General features: G+C 35.3%; 1 protein-coding gene across 4 annotated transcripts in view; it reads left to right on the top strand.

The window, feature by feature from the left end:
- Positions 1–21979, top strand: part of PPARA (peroxisome proliferator activated receptor alpha) — a 42454-nt gene extending 20475 nt beyond the window's left edge. For all 4 annotated transcript variants that reach the window (XM_035550827.2, XM_050713685.1, XM_035550829.2 and 1 more), the window contains 6 exons: positions 2665–2909; positions 5515–5675; positions 7081–7219; positions 9798–10000; positions 13125–13572; positions 14169–21979. In XM_035550827.2, the coding sequence (XP_035406720.1) occupies positions 2702–2909; positions 5515–5675; positions 7081–7219; positions 9798–10000; positions 13125–13572; positions 14169–14416 (1407 nt within the window). In that variant the 5' untranslated portion in view covers positions 2665–2701 and the 3' untranslated portion in view covers positions 14417–21979. The remainder of the gene's footprint in view (positions 1–2664; positions 2910–5514; positions 5676–7080; positions 7220–9797; positions 10001–13124; positions 13573–14168) is intronic.
- The last annotated feature ends 424 nt before the right edge of the window (positions 21980–22403 follow it).

The raw sequence follows: 22403 nt of genomic DNA, 5'->3' as shown, positions 1-22403 counted from the left end.
CCAAAATAATTATCACAATCACAGTTTCTTGGATGTTCTTGAGGTTGAGATACAGATGAAAATCCTTGCATTGCTGATAAATATTCTAGTACAGTGCTGGCAATATCCTACTGAGTACTTAATATGTCAAATTGGATAGTTAATTTACCTGTTATTTCTAAATACACTGAGCTGTGTATAGTGATAGAGTAGCAATGTGGCATATCCGAGTAAAATCAATAGTGACATACAGTGTTGTAACTGGGGTTACAAATCATGGATAAATTCCTATTAGTCTCCTAGATATTATTTGCTACCTTGTGATACAAAACACATTTGTATTTCCTACTGCTTCTTTGCTAATTGTTTGAATGTTTAAATTAATGTAACTACCAGACACTGATTTAAAAGAGATGTTTTGTTGTTATTTCAATATTCCTCTGTAGTTCATCATGCAACCTGATAACACTTTGTTTAAAGTGGATTTTGCCAAAAACAGATATTTAAGAGGCACTTATTGCCAAGAAAATCCTCTTTATAGTCAAATTATTTTTCCATTTCTAGTTAAAGCTATCCTGTTTCAAATAACTTTTTTCTTCAGGGAGCCTGAATATAGTTTACAAATAGGAACTCATTACCGCGGGTAATATTGGTGGCTGGGGGATGGTTGGACCAGATGATCTTGGAGGTCTTTTCCAACCTTAAGGATTCTATGAAAAACAGGTAAAATGGTGCATAGAGCTGTAAGAAGGATATATAGAACATATTGCTTTGTTTTAATCACCAGAGTTTATGATTACAATACAATTTCAATTTCTTCTTGTACCTGAGGGGTTAACATTCACTTGGCTAAAATGAGTGATGCATAATGGTACATAGGCTGTACTAGTATAGACCTTGGGTATAAATATTAAAAAAATGGGTAGGCTTAAAATCAGAGGAAAATTTAGAGAAGACTAGTGTATATATTTTAAATAACATCGATTGGCTGGTCAATGCTATGAAGGATGCAGATTGTGGGATAGAAAGCCTTATTATGCTATACAGATTTATTTTTTTTGTTTTGCTTTAACATCATATAATGAACACATTGGAAAACACCATAGCAATGATATATATATGAACCATTGGTTTTCCGTGAAATAGCGGAAAGAGCACGTTGCTAAGTGCACTTGGAAAATAAATCTCTTAAAAACTGTGTGTACCTCGCAGGTTGTTGCAAGCGTAACTCTTAGTCTTCCATAGAGCAGATCATTCTGTCCTCAGTTACATCTGTGCAGATATAATTGGAGGCAGACTTTTGCCATCAGTCTAGGGAGAAAAGGCTTGATGGCAGGTATCTTGCTAGTCTAAATCCTTTTAAGTTTTTTATATAACCAAATACAAGTGACAGCTGTCTTTTGTCATTAGTATGTAAAGCAATAGTTCTTTGTATCACTCATAGATGTCATCTTTCGGGCAATTATTTAGAAAAAAAAAAAAAAAAACTTTTTAACCAGAATAAATACCCAATTTTCATAGGATGAATCTGTCATTTAAAAATTATCAGATACAAGGATTGATTTCTTAATATAAAGCATTTAGTGTCGTAGAAGCCAGACTAGCTCTATATAAAACTTTAAATAACATCAAGGAAGGTTGGGTTTTCTGTTTGTTCACTTGTTTTTTATCATAACCTAGTACTTTTTATTGAAAAATCAGTATTGGCATATCCCCATATAGCCAGTTATTGGCAAATTCAAGCTCCACGATCAACTGCAGTATACACGTGACTCTTTGCAAAGCTCAGCGTTGAGTAGTAACCACAGTAACAGTCAAAGCTTCCCTGCAAGCCAGTGTGTATTCATTGAATGGTCAATGCTGCATTAAGACGTGTCTGTACGTGTGCGGAGTATAACACAGCAGTTAGTGCAAAAAATTAGTTTCTTTTAGCAGTATGTCTTGGCAGCAGCAGCAACATTCTACAGCACATTTATTAGTTGAAATAACTACTTAATTTTCTTAAGAATCTGTACCGTTACTTAAAGTTGATTACACTGGTGGCAAGTTTGGAAGGCAGCTTTGAAAACATTTCACTGTGGGAAATAAATCTAACTCTAGGAATTATAGATATGTTGGATTGCATATGCTGGAGCACTCGTGATGAAGGTGTTAAGTTCATTGACCTAAGTAGGTCAAAATCCATTAGTTTTACCTGCTTCTATAAAGATTATAGTATAAGGCATTATTTTGTTCTCTGCAGTGTCATAAGACCTATCAAATAAATCTAAGAGATGAGAACAGAGGACCAAATCAACATATCTAAACTTGTTAGATGAAGTGAGAAAAGACTGCTCTCACATAATATGTAATCATATTGATACTTATTTTTCTGTGAAATTTGGTGGGAAGTGCATAATGCATGCTATAGAAACATAATTTGTAACCTTCAACAGCAGAGAAAAAACAACAACCTATACATTGATCTCGTCATATCTTTTCATCATATTGAAATATTTTTTGGGCTTTTTTTCCTGTCCTGTCTATGATTCATGTTGCATAAAGCTTCTGGAGAAACAGAATATTGTATAATATTTCATTATCAGATTAGAGTTCGTGTATTCAATATTCTGTGTGTAACGGAATCGAATATAAATATATGTATTCTGAATTTGTAAGCACAGGACTTTTTTTTTTTCCCACCAGTGTAAAGAAGTTTAAGTGACAGCTCTACTTGACCAAAATGGTGGACACTGAAAACCAGCTCTATCCGCTTACTCCCTTGGAGGAGGATGATATAGGTAGCCCTTTATCTGGAGAGTTTCTACAAGAGATGGAGAATATTCAAGACATTTCTCAGTCTCTAGGTGATGATAGCTCTGGAGCTTTAAGTTTAACAGAGTTCCAGTCACTGGGGAATGGTCCAGGATCTGACGGATCAGTCATAACAGGTAAGAGAGTTTTTGGTTACCAGGAAACTTGTTTTTCATTCCTATTATTATGTATTTATAGAAGCTTTTTTTTTTTTCAATGTAATAATTGTTGTTTATGACTAAATGACACTAAAAATATATAAACTGATAATAGCTTCATCTTAATATATTTAAGGCTAAAATTACTTTATTAGATTGTAACATAAACTTGCTGGTTTTTAAGTTATCATTAGTATCAATGTTTTCTTTTTCAAAATAACTCTTAAAATCGCTATTTCTAGAAAATAAGTTACGTATTTTAGTCATATAGGATGTAACGATATTGCACTAAAACATACCATTTCTTTAGTTTCTTTAAATCACAAGTATTTGAAATGTACTATGAAATATCAGTCAAAAATATATTTATAATCAAGCTCCTGCAAGTGCACCCAGAATTCCAGTATATTTTAATGTACTGGTGTTTTTAACTTGCTGTTTTCTCTCCCTTCTCAAGAGTAGCATTATTCAACTAATGGTTTCTACCCTGATAAAATTAACTAATCTGAGAGTGCTATATAGTACATAGTCATTAGTCAAAAGATCTTTCATTGTGTGAGATTTGTTTTGAAGGTTCAAAATGGAAATTGTTGAAATGTTGTGGGGCACTGCAATAACATCAATAAGATATTCTTTCTGAATTTGTGGTTTTACAAACCTTTTAGCAGTACAACCATTTTAAGATTAAGTTTATGATTAACCTTCTAGTTGTTTTGCATTGTTTTGTTTTTGCTTTTGTGTGTTTTTATTTTTTTACTGTAAATTAATTCTTAGGCTGAGATCACTAGATCACTATTTTACTTTACAAAAATTGCACCAATAAAACTGAGGTGCACCTCTGTGCTACAAGTGGTTGAAATGAATAGTGTAAATTTTGGAAGAAAGGAGAGCTATCCCTTGGCACTCTTGCCCAAAGAAATGCTTGTTAGAATATGGTTTGGGTCCCTTTTGGTTGCAGACTTTCACAGCTAGAGATATGCCTCATACAGGAAAAGTTTATATGTACTGGCTTTATAATACAGTTCTTCTGTGGTATGATTTTTTTTTTAATTATTTGTGTGTATATGTGTACAAGTCCTATGATAATTAGGATCAGTTTCTAGCATCAGCTTCTTATTTTCAGTATTCAGTGTTCATTGCAAAAACTCCTAGTTTTGCTGTTACAGAAGATGGAAAATGACAATGTTTAAGGCTCAAATTCCATAAGACAAGTAAAGAGAAATGAAAATCATACTTTAAAAAAATCCTGGGTTTTAGGCTGTTGTTGATGACTGCCTGTGGGCTTGGCAGTGCTGGCAATGAAGACTCTGAATTCTATGCCAAGTTTTTTTTTCCAATGTAATACTTGCTGACCTACATTCATAAGTGTTTCTTAATCTTTCTGTTAAAATAACACACCCATTAATTTGCTGAAGTCTTGTGGTGCAAGTTGCAAGATGGAAGATAAAAGAAATTCTGGCCTCAGAAAATATTTTCTTCAAACAAGGTGTAAATATTAATTGAAATAATAGAAGTTGGAAGGTGTTGGTTCTGTAACGTGTTATCTAGTAGTAAAATTGAGAGTTTGTTTCATTCATTGCATAGCAATCCAGAAATTATTTTCCCATTATACTCAAAAGGTAAAATATTTGAGCAAGACTTATTGCCTGGTTATCTTAGAAGTAGACACTCTTCTTACCTTCCTTTTAATATTTGTTTAGCCTTTTTACTGATGTGAAGGAGTATATTTTCACTTTGATAAAATCTTTTCTTTAGAAAAATGATGTGTTTAACTGCCTTTTAATTCTCAGTTTAGATGATCATTTAAAACTATGATAGCTTTTCAGTCAGCGGAACGTTTAAGTGTGTCTTCAAGCGCTGGACTAATTCAGCTTGAGCTACAAATACATCTCTTGTCATGCTATAGTAATAGATCTCATTCTGAATGCTGGCAGAAGAGATGGTAACAGCGAGATGAGCTCTTAATAACCTTTCTGGAAAGAGTGAGTGACAGGTTCAATGGATATTGTGATACAGACTTGAAGCCATGGGGGAGGTCTCTGTTGTTGATGTAGATTTTTTTTTCTTTTTCATTTTTTTTACTGTTTGTCTTGAGTAGTAGATACATGTTGAATATTGTTTCTTGGTTTCAAATTAGTTATTCCTGAAGACAGTTACATGTGTATTTTTATATTTATGAAATTTTCCTTGGTTTAAATGAAAAATTCTTTGAATACTTAGTTACTTATTTTAAGTTTTGGGATTAAACAATTTCATATTCACATCAAACTGAGAACAAATTGAAAAATCCAAAGTAAAAAATTAGATGTGGGAAAGTCCAAAAAACCTTGATTTTCTCTTTCTTTCTTAGTAAGGCTTTTTGTCTGTCGACATTGTATCTCATCAAAATTAGCAGGATATGCCTTGTATTTTGTATGTGTTTGTATGTTAATATAAATATGAATTATTTTCAAACACTTAATGCCAAATTCACTTAATGGCTATGATTATTCACTGCTGACTCACGATTATTTTTTAAAATAAGCTCTTTTTTTGTTGTTGTGGGTTTAGTATAGTATTTATGAAGTGTTCCTTTTTCTTTTAGACACCCTTTCACCAGCATCCAGTCCTTCATCCATTAATTTTGCCACAGCTCCAGGTAGCATAGATGAATCACCCAGTGGAGCATTAAACATTGAATGTAGAATTTGTGGGGATAAAGCCTCAGGCTACCATTACGGAGTACATGCTTGTGAAGGTTGTAAGGTACAGTCGTAATTTTCTTTTTAAGAGCCTAAATCATGTTGCTTTATTTGCAGGGTTATATGGAGATAAGCATTTGTTTCATAAATGTTTAATATAATTCTAGCCATTAAAATTATTTCAATGATAAACATATCTGTGATCTTTTTTGAGAAATAATTTGTTCAGATACCATAACTGGCTACCGTAACTCAATACCAGACCTTCATCAAGCAGAGGCAATGCACAATGACAATTTTAATGCTACTTTTGTGGAACTAGTTAGTTAAACACTAAAACAACTTAAAACACTAAACTGTGACCAAAAATCAAAGCCTACTTGCTCCACTAGTGTTTTATTTGTGTTGGGAGTATAGCCCTGAGAAGCATGCGAGCCTGCTACATTTCCATTGTAACGCTAACAAATCCCAAATATTTCATCTCCACCCCATTCTGCTTAAATCACTTAGTATTGTACCTCTTGTAGTTTTGGAGCCAGTGCATATCTGCGGGGCAAAGTAATGTTATCATTAATGTATAATTTTGGGGGTGATATGGCCCAGGAATTAAAAGATTCTTTTATTTTACTTCTAATGTGTTAGTTTTTCTTTTTTTTTTTTTTTTTTTTAGATTTATGTCTGATAAGAGAATTAATTTTATACGTGTATATTTTTCTCTCACGCTCCATGTCAGAAGGTGATAATTCAAATATAAATCTTATAAATTAATCCTAGAAACTCTACTTGCCTTTGAAGAGATGGAGAGCCAGTTCATAATCAGATGTGGCCCCAAAGCCCCAGAGCCTAAATGACATCTGTTACTATGTCATGTGAAGCAAAATGTTGCAATGACTTTAAAAGCTTTGCTAACCCTTTAATTACTTCTTAGCATGAGACTAGTATTACATTGCAGTATCAAGACATCACGGTAAGATCTGCTGAGGTATAGCCTTTTCTGTAATGCCCATTTTTGTGTCCTTGGCTCTTTCTACACACTGTGCTGCATTTTAATACCCCTCACGTTTGCTGAATAGAGAAGAGATGTGTTAAATCTCTGCATTTGTGTAACTTACACATATGAAAGATTAAGGTTGTTTCTGTCGGAGGACACAGAAAATGTATGCAAAACCAGGATGTGACTGTTTTACTTAATCCTTAAAAGCAAATTACTCTGGTACTCTGGGGTCTTAGGTCTCTTCCAAGAATAAGAGCTGAAAGCTACTTCCTGCTATCTTATTTTCCGTTCTGTATATGCCTTCATACACACCACTTCACCACGTAGAGTGGGAGATTCTTACTTTCGGACAGATTATGCTTTGCATATTGCTTTCCTACTGATATCACTAAACAATTAAAAAATCACATGTATGATAAAGTTTAGTAGCCACAACTCTTTAACATGACGTATTGTCTTCTCAAACTTCTTATAGGGTTTTTTTAGGAGAACAATTCGATTAAAACTTATCTACGATAAATGTGATCGCAACTGCAAAATTCAGAAAAAAAATCGTAATAAGTGCCAATACTGTCGTTTTCAAAAGTGCCTTTCAGTTGGAATGTCGCATAATGGTAGGTAAGAGTGCCATTAATAATTTGCTTGTTCCTACCCAGGATCTGCTTCTGGAAGCAGACACTTGGATAACTTTTATGCTTATTTGTATGAGTTGAACCTCAGATTTTACGGTATAGATTGGAGGGGGTGGAGGGACAACACCAATTTCCCTAATGTCTAGTAGAAGTAATTGATAAACAGCTGCTAAATCTACTCTTGTGAATTTTACACAATTGTGTTGAATGTTCATTTGTCCATATTATTGTTAATGTAGTTGTTTGGTTTTTTTTTCACCCAGAACTTTGACACCATTGGTGCCATTGAAGCAAGTTCCAATACTGGAAGAGTTCTGGCTGGGGGAGTTTTAGAGGAGCAGGAGAACTAGGTCATTGTGGGAGGGCATGACACAGGAAAGAAATCTGTAGGAAACCAGACTTAATTATTTTGCAGATTACAGTGCAACAGCTCTTGGGCAGATGGTTCAGGGAGTGTTGGGGGGAGGGCTGACTGTGTGCTGACTGTGGGGCAGGAGTTAGAAGTACGTTGCTTGTTAAATGGAATGGTAAAAATTCAGAGCATTTAGATATACAGTTTAAGAATTAGATTATTGTTTGTGTTAATGGCTTAACTCTGGCTTACATGCCAATATTACCCCCACAAGGCAGTTTTATGCACAGTATGTAGCTTGCTAAGCAACTTTGGTAAAGAGGGGAGAAGAAAGAAGATAAAGCTGGGAGAGGCCAACCCACGTGAAAGCGTATTGTAGTTGGATGACAGCAGTTTGCTTTCCCTATGTAAGTCTTATGGTGTCAAGGCTGAACTTGGGAGCAGGTGCAATTTGGGAGTAGGTTGCTGGGCTACATGAAAAGCTGGGGGCTGGGAGACGAACTTCCTGAGGAAACATTGCAGTCAAGATAGTTGGGGTGGGGACCCGGTTGGGAAAGCCGCCTATGGCAGCATAGTCTAGAGTCCTAGCAAGAGACATTGGGAAAGTTGACTTTCTGGTTCTGGGAGCTGTGTTGGATGCCAGGGATTAGTGTTCAGTTGAAGCTGTTTCATGCTATATTAAAGCACTGTGGGCACCTGTGCTCTAGCTGAAGGAAGCAGCAGTTTCACTGGAGAAAACATATAGGAGGCTGAAGGGAATGAGAAGACTGCTAACTTGTAGACAGTGCTTCTCAGGAAAAGAACCTTAACTAGATTTACACCTATGACCCCTATCCTCTAAGTTTCGGTTTAGGGAAGATATTCTTCCACTCTTCCGACAGACCCATGGCCAGATTCAGAGCAGGCCATCCACAGAAGGACTTGCATTAAAGTCCAAAACTGCATTGCAGATCATGCCTCAGATCACCTTCTTGTGTCATGAGAAGATTCCTTAGGCATGTTGAAGCACTAATTCTGCACGGGCTTGGAATTGCTCAGTCAAAGCAGTGAGGTTCTGTCCTCCCAGTGGTTAGCTGCTGAAATAGGCAAGAGTAACCAGCTTTATTAGCATTCTCAAAACCTTGCTTACTATCAGAGGGTAGGCCCCTCTATAAAATGGAGTTATTTTAGTTTTAAGATGAAACTGAAGAAGCATGTGGACATGCCTATTTTAGTGCTAAATGGCAAGAGCACTGGCCCAAGAAATGGGAGGACCACCATGTCCAGTGGGGTTTCAAACTCACATCTGCCTTTCAAAAGGATGTACTAATGACTGGATTGCATATTCAAACTCTATTCTCATCCTCTCCAGTTTTGAAGAGTTAATCTATTGATTCTGGGTCTGGGAGGAGATTTTGCTGACTATAACCTTTGTGCATAAATGAGAGTTTCTGGTCTGTTTTGTTCTCTCCAGTCAGTACAGATACATTGAACTGAACATCCAGTGCCTAAAGAACTGAATGCCGTAGCCATTTCAAAATCAGCACTGAAATTTTGGCCTACCTCCCTGCACTGCTCCCTGCAGAGTTCCCCCAGCCATCTTTTGACAGAGCACTGGAACAGGCTGCCCAGGGAGGTTGTGAAGTCTCCTTCTCTGGAGATATTCAAAGCCCGTCTGGATGCCTACCTGAGCAGTCTGCTCTAAGGAACCTGCTTTGGCAGGGGGGTTGGACCTGATGATCTTTCAAGGTCCCTTCCAACCCCTACAATTCTGATTCTGTGATCTCTCCAGTCAGTGTGTGTGCCCTCTGCTAAGCTCCTGACACAACTTTCCTCACTTAGTTTTTTAGAATTCCCATGGTGGGCTTTGAGTTTCATGTTGGGCATTGCAGAACACAAAGAGGAGAGAAAAAGATACAACTACTTAGGTAGTGTAGAAGGAAAAAGGCATGCATTCTACATCATTGCAGATACCAGATTTTGTTTTGAAATGTCTGATTACTTTCAGTGTAGTACACTAACCTGATGAGTCAGGTTTCATTAGTTGGGTCTCAGTCACTGTCTGTGTTGGAAAGGATAAGACTACTTCACTCATGAATTTATCATAGTAAGTCTGCTACTTCTACCTCAGTTTTTCTAGATGGAAAATCTTACTGCTCTATTCAGCAATGGAAAAAGGTGTAGGTTTTTGTATAACATGTTTGTTTTACAATTATGTCTTCCTATCAGCAATACGTTTTGGACGAATGCCAAGGTCTGAGAAGGCCAAGTTGAAGGCAGAAATTCTAACAGGTGAAAGTTATATTGAAGATTCAGAAATGGCAGATCTTAAATCACTTGCTAAAAGAATTCATGATGCTTACCTGAAAAACTTCAATATGAACAAGGTTAAAGCCAGAGTCATCCTTGCAGGGAAAGCTAATAACAATCCAGTAAGTACTTTTGCTGTAACTTAAAAGTAAAGCTGGAAAGCACGTAAGGTGGTACAATGATTTGTTAAACTTGTAAGCAAATCTTTCAGAAAATAAATAACATGCTAATATGGAAATGAAATATACAAAAAAGAATACCTGTAGTAAATGTAATTGCTTTTAGCCACTATAAGAACAATAAAAAGTTTTAGGAACCTTAAATTATAGTAGAGAGATAAGGGAAATAAATTTAGTTCTTAATCAAGAAACAGAATGTGAATACCTCTTGCTATGGGTGGGGGAAAATGGTTCAGATTTAATTTCCTAGTGTGAAAGTCGGGGAAAAAAATAATTCAAATGCTTTTCAGCGACAGATACCAGGATAAATACTGTTATCTTCTAGGGCGTACAGAAGCTCTGAATGACTCTTGTTCTAATCACAGCAGTATAAATGGTAGGAGAGGAAAGAGAACTTGAGTTTGTAATTCTTTGTTAACAGTTCTTCCCACTTCCTCATGCAGCCTTCCTGGTCTTAAATGTATGGTTATTTTGAAAAGGAGAAGCAAACAAGTTTCTGATGACATGTATGCTGTACCGTTTATTTTTCTTACAGGATAATTTATCCAAGATTTTATAACAAACTGTTATATGTTCTCATATAACAAACTGTTATATGTTACATGTTCTCTATGAATTTTTACTTATAGTACTTTGGTCATTACTAATTAATATGTATTGTGCAATATTTACTCACCAGTTGCACAACATCTTTGAGATTTAACTGTGAGCCATACTGTTTTGACAATGTGCATAACTTTCCTAGAAATGATTGAATACAGCAAGGAAATCAACATTGGACAATGAAGAACTTGGTCTAGGTTCTGCTATCAACTGCTTTTTGTTCTGTAGCACACAAGATTGTAAGGACTGACTTGTTTCACTTTAGCTACAATTTCTTTAATTCTATTGTGATTTATCATATAGAGAAGATAAAATCAGTGGTAAAATAGGAGTCTTACTTTCAGGATGAATCTGGGGGGGAAGATATTTTAAGTATAACATAATAAAAATTGTGTAACTCTGGGAATAAGCATTATGAAAATTGTAAGCAACCTGTCTTCGAAATTACAGAATTTGGCCTATTATAGTCTAGTCTAGACAAGCATACAAGCTTCTATATTAAAAGAGAAACACATGAATAATGCCAGTCTTTTTCTCTGGGTTGATGAGGTGCTTAAAAATTAAGAACAACCATAAGCCATAAACCTTTTTGGGGGTACAAGCTGACATAAGCCTACAGTAAATACCATGCTTTAACACCTTACCAAGTAGCTATCTCCACATAGCCCTTTTCAAGCTTGCTACCACGTCAGAATCATAAATTGCAATATTTAATATACATGCAGGGATCCTAGATCTCTACATCTTAATTTTTGTGTTTGTATTTATGGGATGAAGTTGATGTAATGGCTCTCAGATTATAGTCATCTGATTAACCAGGTAATAGTAGCTCGCATGTATCCTATTGAATTTACAAGTAAAAATTGATGAGGAATCAGAGCTAATATATTGCAAACAGGGTGTTCCTTTATTCTTCAATCTTCAGGAAAAAGGAGAGAGTTTTTCAGCTATTTCATTATCTCTTCTGGGAAAAAAAATCTTTTAACAAAAACAAATTTTGAGGGGGTTGTTGGTAATTAATAATCCACCTGTTTCTGAACTATGCATTAACATTTCATTTCAGAGAATCCTAATTCTTGGCATCACTATAACTCATCTCAGAACAAACTAGCATTTTTCATGATGACGAGATGTCCTTTTTAAATTTGGATCCCAAGACCTTGGCATTACCTGTTTTCTGCATATTGAAATGATGATAAATTCCAAAAGAATTTGCATGACAGATTACATCTAACAAAGTTCAAAAAGTGGTGTTTGATTGTTCTGCTGCTTTTCTCTCATATCCACCTGCACATAAAAAGTTCTGTACTAAGTACAGAAATGTGATGGAATTGTTCTAAGCACTTGAAAAAGTGTACAACATTCAAAGTGGTCCAGTGGACTGTAGGGAAAATTTAATGTTTTACAGTTTTCTAAGTAAAATAAGTGAATTCTATTTATAAAGGAATACAAAAAAATCTGAGACAAGCAAAACAGCATAGAGATGGTACTTTGCTTAGCATTTAAGGAGATAACATTTATGTTCAAGGCCAATTGCCATGACTTTGATAGACTGGGAAGCATTGTTTTTTTTCTTTGTTTGTTTGTTTTGTTTGTTTGCTTCTTTGTTTTTCTTTCATAAATAGTCCTTTGTTTTGTTTTGATTACTGCTCTTCAGATATATATCAAAATATTTTTGAGTTCTGGTTGATTCTTAAGAAAGTGGGAACGCTTCTTTATGTGATGCTTTTAAGAGACCAGCTCATCATATTGTAATGCACGTACCTTTTTTAAATAGAGGGGTTTTTATTTATGGAAAAGATGGTGATCAAGACTGAAATTTAGTGTTGTCTGACATTCTAGTGGGATCTGGGTTTAAAGATGACTTAGCTCTAACAGTAGCTAGAAAGGTGAGCTGAATTTATGTGGAAGAACAGCTGAGACCTAGTCTATGAAAATCTGATAATGAACCCAAGAGTAATAGATGAGTCACGTTCTTGTGTAAACATGCTGTCCTATATTCGAATGATTGTCTGTATTCCCCTTAGGATACTTCAGGAAAGCATCATGATGTGCATCAAGTGTAGTTAGTTTAGGAATTTATAGGAAAGTAGGAAGAATAACCTGGACTTCTGGAGAAGGTAATACACGTCTTTTGAGAACCTTGTGGGTCTTACTCTGAGATGGATATATATATATACTACACACAGTACTTCTGGATATTCATTGCGAATACGTCATGCATATTTACATTTTGTTTTTTGCTGAGTCATTTGCAGGGCAGACTTGATCTAACACATTGCATTTTGTAGTTCAGTAATGTGTGGTTTCTCTTTATGCAGAAATATGAAAGAACTCAAAGTTTATTGATAGATGAAAACTGATTAGTATGAAACTTATAAGGTTCATCAAAATTCAGTTGTTTAGGAAACCGATGATTAATAGCTTTGATTTTGTCAATGAATTAATACTGTTTTCTCTGTAGCCATTTGTTATACATGATATGGATACCTTGTGCATGGCAGAGAAGACCCTTGTGGCAAAACTGGTAGCCAATGGAATTCAGAATAAGGAAGCAGAAGTTCGAATCTTCCACTGCTGCCAGTGTACTTCTGTAGAGACTGTCACAGAACTTACTGAATTTGCCAAATCTATCCCTGGCTTCTCCAATCTTGACTTGAATGATCAAGTGACGCTGTTGAAATACGGAGTTTATGAAGCCATCTTTGCTATGTTAGCATCTGTAATGAACAAGGATGGGATGCTGGTAGCCTATGGAAATGGTTTTATAACACGGGAGTTCCTGAAAAGTCTGAGAAAGCCATTCTGTGATATAATGGAGCCAAAATTTGATTTTGCAATGAAATTCAATGCACTGGAATTGGATGATAGCGATATATCCCTTTTTGTCGCTGCCATCATTTGCTGTGGAGGTAAGCACTACGTATTTGTTCTTCAAGGCAGCAAATTTTCAAGTTAGAGAGGGGTCTAATTACTCTGCATTTTTAAAAATGGAACGTGAAGTGTGATGGTGTGTTTTTGTTTGGGGCTTGGCAGATTTTTTATGAGTTTAGGACTGGGTAGAAAACAGTATTTTTATCTACAAAATGGGCAGAAAAACAGTTTGTAAAGAGATTGGAGGCAGATGCAGGTTATAGCTTTGCTCATCTTTGACTCTTGCTGATTGTTCATTTCCAGGGTGGAGGGTGTTTTATGTTTCTTTTCCTTGCTTTTGTAGCATGGGTTGTATTTAGTACTATGAACTCTCTCCTCAAGTAACTGTGGGCATTGAAAACAATCTGTCCTGAGGGGTAACAAAAGACTACTTTTCTATTGCTATTATTACTGTAATAAAGATTTACTTTGAGCCTGTTTCAAACCTGTTGAAATTAATGAGAATATTTTCATTGCCCTTAGTGTATAATGTAAATTTACACTGTAGCCTACAACCTAGAATCTTTGAAGTAGCATATAATAAAGAATATTTTTAAAATTATGACATGTATTTTTCTGTTTGTTTTGAGAATAGATCGTCCTGGTCTTGTAAATGTAGGACACATTGAAAAAATGCAAGAGAGCATTGTGCACGTACTGAAACTTCATTTGCAAACCAACCATCCTGATGATACCTTCCTCTTCCCAAAACTTCTTCAAAAAATGGCTGACCTCCGACAACTTGTCACAGAACATGCTCAACTTGTTCAGATAATCAAGAAGACTGAATCTGATGCACATTTACACCCTTTACTACAAGAAATCTACAGGGATATGTATTAAGGATTTTTAGTATTTTTTCCACAATATTTAAAGACAACAGCAATATTAATAATAGATGGGAGCAAAACTACTCGGTTATCGGCTGATCACTCAGTTCAGTGCGTGAACAGTTTAAAAGCTAGGTAACTGGAGTGCTACACTTTTGGTTTGGGTTCTTTTCTCTTTTGAAAGAGTTCTGCAGAAAAACACTGATTATAATGCTCATGAAGTGTCTTGCAGCGGTTCTTTTATTTGGAAATCTGAAGATTGGTAAGGAATTCATATTTGTATAATAAATCAGAATGCTAAGTAACAGAAATGAAAAAAAAATACATATATTTCCTCTTGGCTTAGTCATTTAGAGTTAAAATAACAAATTCAGCAAATTCTTTCCAGCTATATATACATGAAGATTACACATTCTTGGCTAACGGTAATTACTGAGAACCAACTAATGATTTTTCTTAAAGGCAGTCAGTCTAGGTGTATCAAATGGTTTGATATTATTGCATATACACTTCTAAAAATTTTGAAAGACTTTGATGTGCCACTGCTTGAATTTCATGAAGTGCAGTAGAGCTTCATATAGTATGACATTGGTGTACCTTGGGATTAGCATGTTGAAAAGTACTTTTGAGAAATTAAATAAAATCCTAAGTGGTATCTAAAGTACAACAGATATGCTCCGTTCAGATGTTTCTTGAAGAGTAAATGTGATAAGCAAAGGAACCCTTGTCTGGAAAGGGTTTTAAGGAAATACAAAAATGTCCTTGGGGAAAAATATGTCATACTATGTGTATTTTGGAGAACTTGTAGTAGCTCAAGATGCAGTTTTGGCTTAAAGTTACAATTTTGAATTAATCTGAGTTTTGGAGAGACTGAAAAATCTGATCCTAGTACAGAAATAAATAATTTCAACTGCACAGTACTCCAGTACAGTGATAGCTTTTCAGTGATCATTTCTGAAGAAAAGATTATATAAGAAAAGCACTTTTTCTTGTCCTGTATTTTGGCAGTATAGAATCTTTGGAACTTGTTTACTTTTCTGATGAGTACACTATTATGTTTTTTCTTTTTTCAGTTATCCTCTCAGATATATTTCTATTCTTCCATAGGCCTTGTCCATACAGGTAATAGCTAGATTATTTCACCAAGTTTTGTCCTTGTCCTTACAACCATAGTGGATGAGGTGATGGTATTACCAAGAGTGGAGTTTGTTAATTGTGTAATATGAAAGAGAGTACAGTCGAGAGTACCTGAGGGCATATGGTGGTTTTACAAGAGTACTTATTCTTGATGCAACATAAGCCAAAAGGAAACTGCTTGACTTCGGTATTTACAGGGTCCTTTATCAGAGATTAATGCACAAAATGTGAAAGCAAATACTAGTTGCATGCAAAGCACTGTACTATTTCTTTTTCTTGACATTTTTTAATTTCCTTTTTATTGGTAATTTCCTGGTATTTCTACATAAATTCCTATATAATACTGGTAATTTCCTTTTATTATTCCCTTATTTTACTCTCAGTTTCATAACACAAAATAATCAGAAGCCAATCTTAGTATTTTCACAATAGTTAAGCTTTCAGTTGCACAGGAGAACACATTGTGCTTGTTTTATTGTAGCATGTTCGAAGACTTCAGAATCTTAAACCTTTACTGAAACAAATAAGTTGGATAAAGTGAGAGCATCATAAAATGAGGCTTATTTTTGTCACGACATTTGTTTTTTAAAGGCCCACTGGCATGGCTAAACACTGACTGGTCAAATTACAGATTTGAAAATAATTTGTTCTTTATCTAGGTGATGGCCATTAGCACAGGTCTTAGTGTGAAATACTAAAGCATCAGCCTTACATTTGGTGACCATCTAAGGCAGGATAGGAGCAATAGATGCATATGCACAAAACTCCCTCACCTTCCCTGTCAACTACCTTCTGCTCTCCCCAGCTGGGTCTTATAAGCATTATGTTACAAGTACTTCTAACACTTAATTAAGAGAAGTTTGTTTGTCTTACCAGGAAACAGTGGATGAGAAATGTGTTGTTGTCTGTCTTGCAGCAACATACAGTATGCCCTCAGAAACAACAAGAGGATTTTAGCAATGATGCTGCTTGATTCTTCAATTCGGCCTTGCCTTACTATGGGCTGTGGGCTTTAGGCCATGGATATGCTCTACTGCTTACTCCAATAAAAAAAAAAAGTGTCAAAATGTCATGATGGCATACTAAGGATCTGTACATGTGGCATGGCATCCATCTATAGGAAGTGTGTAGTGCAGTGCTTAGCACACTCAGCGCAGCTGATGGCAGTCTAAATTCTAACTTTGGAGACTAATAGCAAACTGTCTTAAGCTGAGTCTTAAATGCAAGCTGCATTTTTTTCCCCAAAACTCAGATGTGGGCAAAACGCAAATTTGAAAGTGCTGTTCCATTGTTTGCATGTACTGAAGTTTCTCATTAAAAACAAACAAACAGACACAATCACTGCAGACAAAATGTATTTTCTCTGTTCTTGTTTTCAAAATTGGCTAAAACACTTTACTGAAACTTTTCAAAAACATGGAAAATTTAATAATGAATACTTAACTTTGGCAAAATTATGAAGAATTGAAAACAGCATTGTTCAGTGGAAAGCATAATGCAGCTGCTCTGTAAAAGGATCCCACCATACGCTTTAGGAAAGTGAGTAATTTGTGTTTTTCCTATTCTGGATGCATTTTCTTTTTTTTATTATTTAAAAAAGCATGCATATTTTTAATAATTCCTTGGACAATGGCATTTGATTTCTGTTTTAAATTAAATCATGGACCTTTAAACATATGGAAAGAACACATTGTGAATTACAGAAATATGAATGAAATGTTAATGTAGCCTAAAATTCTGGATAAATTCCGCTGTCTGCAGGGTTGCAGTGTGCACATATCCACAGTATCTTCGAAGAATGACACAGAGCAGACAATTCACTTCCTGAGTGTTAATGTACAAAAGAAGTTCTTAATTGCAACATTACACATCTAATAAAGCGTACTAACAAAGTACACATCGGCTACTTCTGTAGATGACTGCAGTAGGCATTTGCCAACCAGATGTCAACAAATGACTCCATTTGTGTTCATTTTCTGGAATTTTGGAGTCTGCCAAGTTTTATATGTATTACTGAGGAGCCTTCAGCATCTCCACCTTTTAGAGATTGTCTAATATTTTAATCTATGGAGGGAAATAAAATGATCAGATTTTAGGATAAAGATTTGTTAAAGGCTTACTGGCTTGTTATGTATAGTTTTGATCTGATTCATACCTACACTAAGTTATTTTAATATCATAGCACTGAAGAGCCCTGGTTAGGCACCAGGTACCCACAAATAGCTTAGAAAAAGAGACCACAAGCGGATAGAGAAAAATCCTAGGGAGCAATGGTACAACTTAACGTTTTCAACAAACCTACAACCTATTCAATTTTTAGGGTTGTTTGTTTTTTTGCTTTATTGGGATCCAAGAGGTACTTTGATAGAGGGGAGGGAAAACAAACAAACAAAACAATTTGTGTCAAACATTAGGGAAATCTAATATTCATTTTTACATCTCTAATATTTTGTTTAAAGGTGTGCTATTTTCTGTGCACAGCTGTCCTTAAAAAACAAAAAGTTACATTGTACCTGTTAAATTTCAGATGTCCACTTTCATTTTAAAAAACTAATTGTCTGGCAATAGACAGGAATGCTTTCCACTTACAGAAATTGAATCTTTCTTGGCATTTAAAGAATTTTTCTTTTTTTTTTTTTTTTTTTTATTTAATTGCCATTTCCATGTGCCTTTGTGCTTTGGTTCTAGCCAGCTGCTAGAAAGCTGAAGTGTTGCCAAAGAGCATATTTTAGCTTTATTTCTGGCCTGCACAGATTTAGGAAATACCAGCAGTTGCACTAAGTCCGTTCTCATGAGAGAGCTAGCACAAGTTTGCAAATCAAAGAGCTTATAATAAGCATCTAAACATTTGTTTGTTTATTCAAACTGCTAAAGCTTTGGAGATTTACTCATCACGAGAGCTGGGTCACATAATATTAAATTTGAATTTCCTCCTTATTTCTAATGGAAAGCCTGGACAAGTTAGCATCTATGACAGAGAAACTGGAGGTTACACCATAGCTGCCTCTACTCTGTCTGAAGAGGAACAATTTCAGCTCTGTCTCTCCTTAAAAGCAACCATGTTACTTAGTTGAAAATCTGCAACTGCATTTAACAAATGCATTTGCAGCTGTTGAGATATTACTTAAGCATAAGTTCTTATAAATAATGGTCCTTCCCTGAAAACCCTAATCCTTTAGTAAGTGTTGATATGTAAGGTGTAGTATGGTATCTGATACTTGCTTATATCTCAAGTGCTTTCTTGATAATAAGTTGCCTTTTTGTTTTTTTTAGTCTAGATTGAATCAGCTTTGCTATCCTCTTACTAGAGATTTAAATTATATGTGGGTTTGATCTAAGAGTATTGATAATATTATGTACTGTGGGATATTTTAATTTAATGTAATACTGTTTCTTCATGTTTCAATTTGTAAAATAACAATATAATTGCAAGGTATAAACTTTCACTAAATTATATTACAGAGGTGCTTTAAGAAAAATATGTAAATTATTTAATTTAAATATGTGTTTCGTACTTTATCTTGTGAACCGTTTTGTACAGTGAGGAAAGATTTACTTTTATGGGTAAGGATGGTGGGCCTGAAGTCAAAGACAAACAGCTGTTTATTCCCGTGTAGTCTTTATTCCTCTATCATTCGTGAAGTATCAGAAATTCTGCAACTTACCAATTATTGGTATTGATAATTGTAACCAAATTTTAAAATGTACTTTCACATAGAACATAGACTTCATTTTATTTCATCTTAATAGAAGTAAGTCTAGGTTAGGAAGAGCTCTAATTTCAAAACAGAGTTAATATTATCAATGTTTTAACTCAAGTTCACCAACAGTAAAGATAAATAAGTTCATCTTTGCTTTACAGCACAGTATAGTAGTTTATTTTCCTCAAAAGACTGAAAAGAACTAAAAAGAGGTAGATTCTCTAAGTACTGCATTATTGTTATTTTCTGAGAAATTTTTTTCTCTGAGAAATTTTACTAGAAATAATGTATATTGATAATTATTTCCTTTTATCTGCATGGAGGTTGATCTGCAGTTCTTATAGATGTGTTTTTAAAAAGTAATTTGGCAGTGCAAAATAAAACACAGGAAAGCCAATAATGGTATTTCAATAGGAGTGTTCCCTTTACAGTTTTAAGTAGAGATGAATTCAGAGCCTTTTCATGGGTATTCTGTGTCCTGTGATTCAGGTGTGACAATATGTGCCTCCAGTGCTCCCGCTAATGAATCCTGGTGTAGGAGCAAAATGTACCAGGAATGTTCCTGCGATGATTTATACTTACTGTATCTTATTTTTAATAGATAAAATTGTATTTCCCAAATTGCTGCAGCTTGAAATTTTTACTTGGTCAGCGTTATCATGCAGGTATGTTGTCTATTACGATGTTTTTGTCAAATTTTTTAAAGCTCTACTGAACTTTCTTGTGGTAACCTACAGCTACTTTTCTGAATTTCTTAAGCAGCAATGGAAAAAACACAACCTGTAAAAGGTACCATCAGATATATCACTTTACATTGCAAATATGTGATCTAAATTCACTGTTAACTAAGCCCGTCCTGGGCAAGGGTATTCCTCTTCTGTTTTCCCTAAAGTGCTTACAGTTCTTAAAGCTTTTTCAGTTTCTGAAGCTGTTTTTTTTTCCTTTCCATCTTTCCCTTGATCTTCTTGATTGTACTAGTGCTATCTTGTCAGATGCCTCTGCAAGGATGTTTGAAAACAGAATTTCTACTGCAGGGACCTCAATTTCAGATGAGCTGAAATTTGAGGGATAGGCTACATGCACAAAAGAGATTAAGCTCATTACAGGCTCGGCTTTAAATAAGGACTGGACCGCAAGATCAGGTGTAAGGTACTTAAAGCCATTTTTAAGTATTTTGGTGTATTTTCTCAGGTTGGGTATGCATGTACAGTAATCCCTGTTATGGAAGAAAAGCGCATAATCAATGCAAAAAGTTTTATGGCATTCTTTACCCCTGAAAGAAAAAAAAATGGTGGTGGAAAATATTAACCAACCAAAATACTGGCAACATGCAAATAGTGTATTCTCCTCCCACTGTGTAGGAGTGTAAACATTCAATATTGATGTGCAGCAGGAATTGTAAGATTAGCAAAACTGCTCGGTGATTCATATGCAAATAACCACGCCGAGTGCTGTTCACATCCAGACTTACTACCTCTGCACATTCGCATACTACAGGTATGTTTTGCCACATAATAGCTGGCTAGTGTAGGGATTGCCTTCATGAAAACACAGTGCCTTTGCCCTTGTTCTATGATTCCATGCCCTCCTTCTTGTTAGTACTGCTGCACCGTTGAGGGCTGTTAGTGATGCTGTGTGCGGGTGCTCACCACGAGCTCCCTTGGGCAGCTCTTCACTGAGCAGACTGATGATGTGCGTCCTGTGGTGCAGAGAAGGGGAGGAAGCTGCTTCTGAGTCATTCACCCTGCTCCCTAGACAAATGAATCCTGTGGGATGGCGGGATGTGTGAAGCCATGTATCCACAAATATTTTTCTCTCATTTCAGAAGTGGACAAACATTTATGGCTTTAGTTATTTCTTTAGTAATAACACAGCTAATCAAAGTTTTAGTGTTACAGGTTTTAAGAACACCCCTTTTTACTGTTTGACATCTGGTTTATCAGCTTCTCAGATGAGCTGCATTTCATATTGCTCCTGCTATTTCACAATTTTTACAATTGCTCTTTCTTTAGGAATATAACAACAGTTTAATTACATCATGATGTTAAAACACTTTATCATGTCTTAAATTGTCTGTTATCTGATATGACACAAAAAAAGCACATTTTGGTTAGTGTTGCCAAACTCTGATAAGTAGAGCTAACAAGTGTTTAATTATATCAATCAAGATATCAATATTAAAGAAAAAAAATCATTGTTTCCAGCCACCTTTTTTATTTTTATAGGAGTTTTTGGGTATGTTTTGTTTTAAAGAGCAGACAGTTCTTGCAGGGAGTAGTCAAACCTAATTCTCATGGAATGCATGTTTCCAGTAAAATACCACTAATTCAAGCCGAGTTCCCAAGTTTCTTTCTGTCAGAGCAATGCAAATGACATTTTCAAGAAAGAATGGAAGCCCTGGTCTCACAGGGATTTGTAGGAAAGACAGTCACTCACTTGTGTATGTAAAAATTACATATAGCTAAATATGATAATGGATTCTCAAATGTTACCAGCCTACTGATCGAGAATGAAAAAACTTGAACTAAACATTTTTCTTCTTTTTTACATTCTGATTTTTTTTTCACTTCTTAAAAAATAAGAGGTTGGAGTCAGTGTTTGTATAGAGACTGGTAGGAACCTATGTGCTTTAAAAAGAAAAATGTCATCCTGTAAGACTGAATGTAAACACAGTTACTTTGAAATATGTTTTTGCCTTAATGGTTTAAAAAAATAAAGTATTTTTAAAATGATATTAATGACATGTGCCAATCTTTTATTTCCAGGAAAATAACTCGTGGTGGTGGTGTGGTTTTGACACAAACATCATTGTTACCCTCTGCTGGCTGCCTCTTGTACTTTATCCAAAGCTGTGGCCATGTCTTAACTGAATCCCTCTTTTGATGAACATGCACACATGAATAGCTTTTATGAACAAGCAAGTAGCTCTGTTCTGAACTCATGTACAACCACTTAGGTTCTCAACTGATAGCTTGTATAAATATTTGCAGAATCAGAACCTGGGGAGTGCTGGGTGGTGGCGCACCTGGGGAATCCTCCCAGGTTCTCTTCTCCCTCCCATCGTTCTTCTTGTGAGAATACCAGTGGCATGAATGGGTGTTTTGTGTGCTTCCAGTGTAATTACGAATTCTAATGATTTTGCCTAAATTTGATATAAAGGCC

Source organism: Cygnus atratus, chromosome 1 (assembly GCF_013377495.2).
Source record: "Cygnus atratus isolate AKBS03 ecotype Queensland, Australia chromosome 1, CAtr_DNAZoo_HiC_assembly, whole genome shotgun sequence".
NCBI lineage: Eukaryota > Metazoa > Chordata > Aves > Anseriformes > Anatidae > Cygnus > Cygnus atratus.
This window is presented reverse-complemented; position numbering and strand designations above follow the sequence as displayed.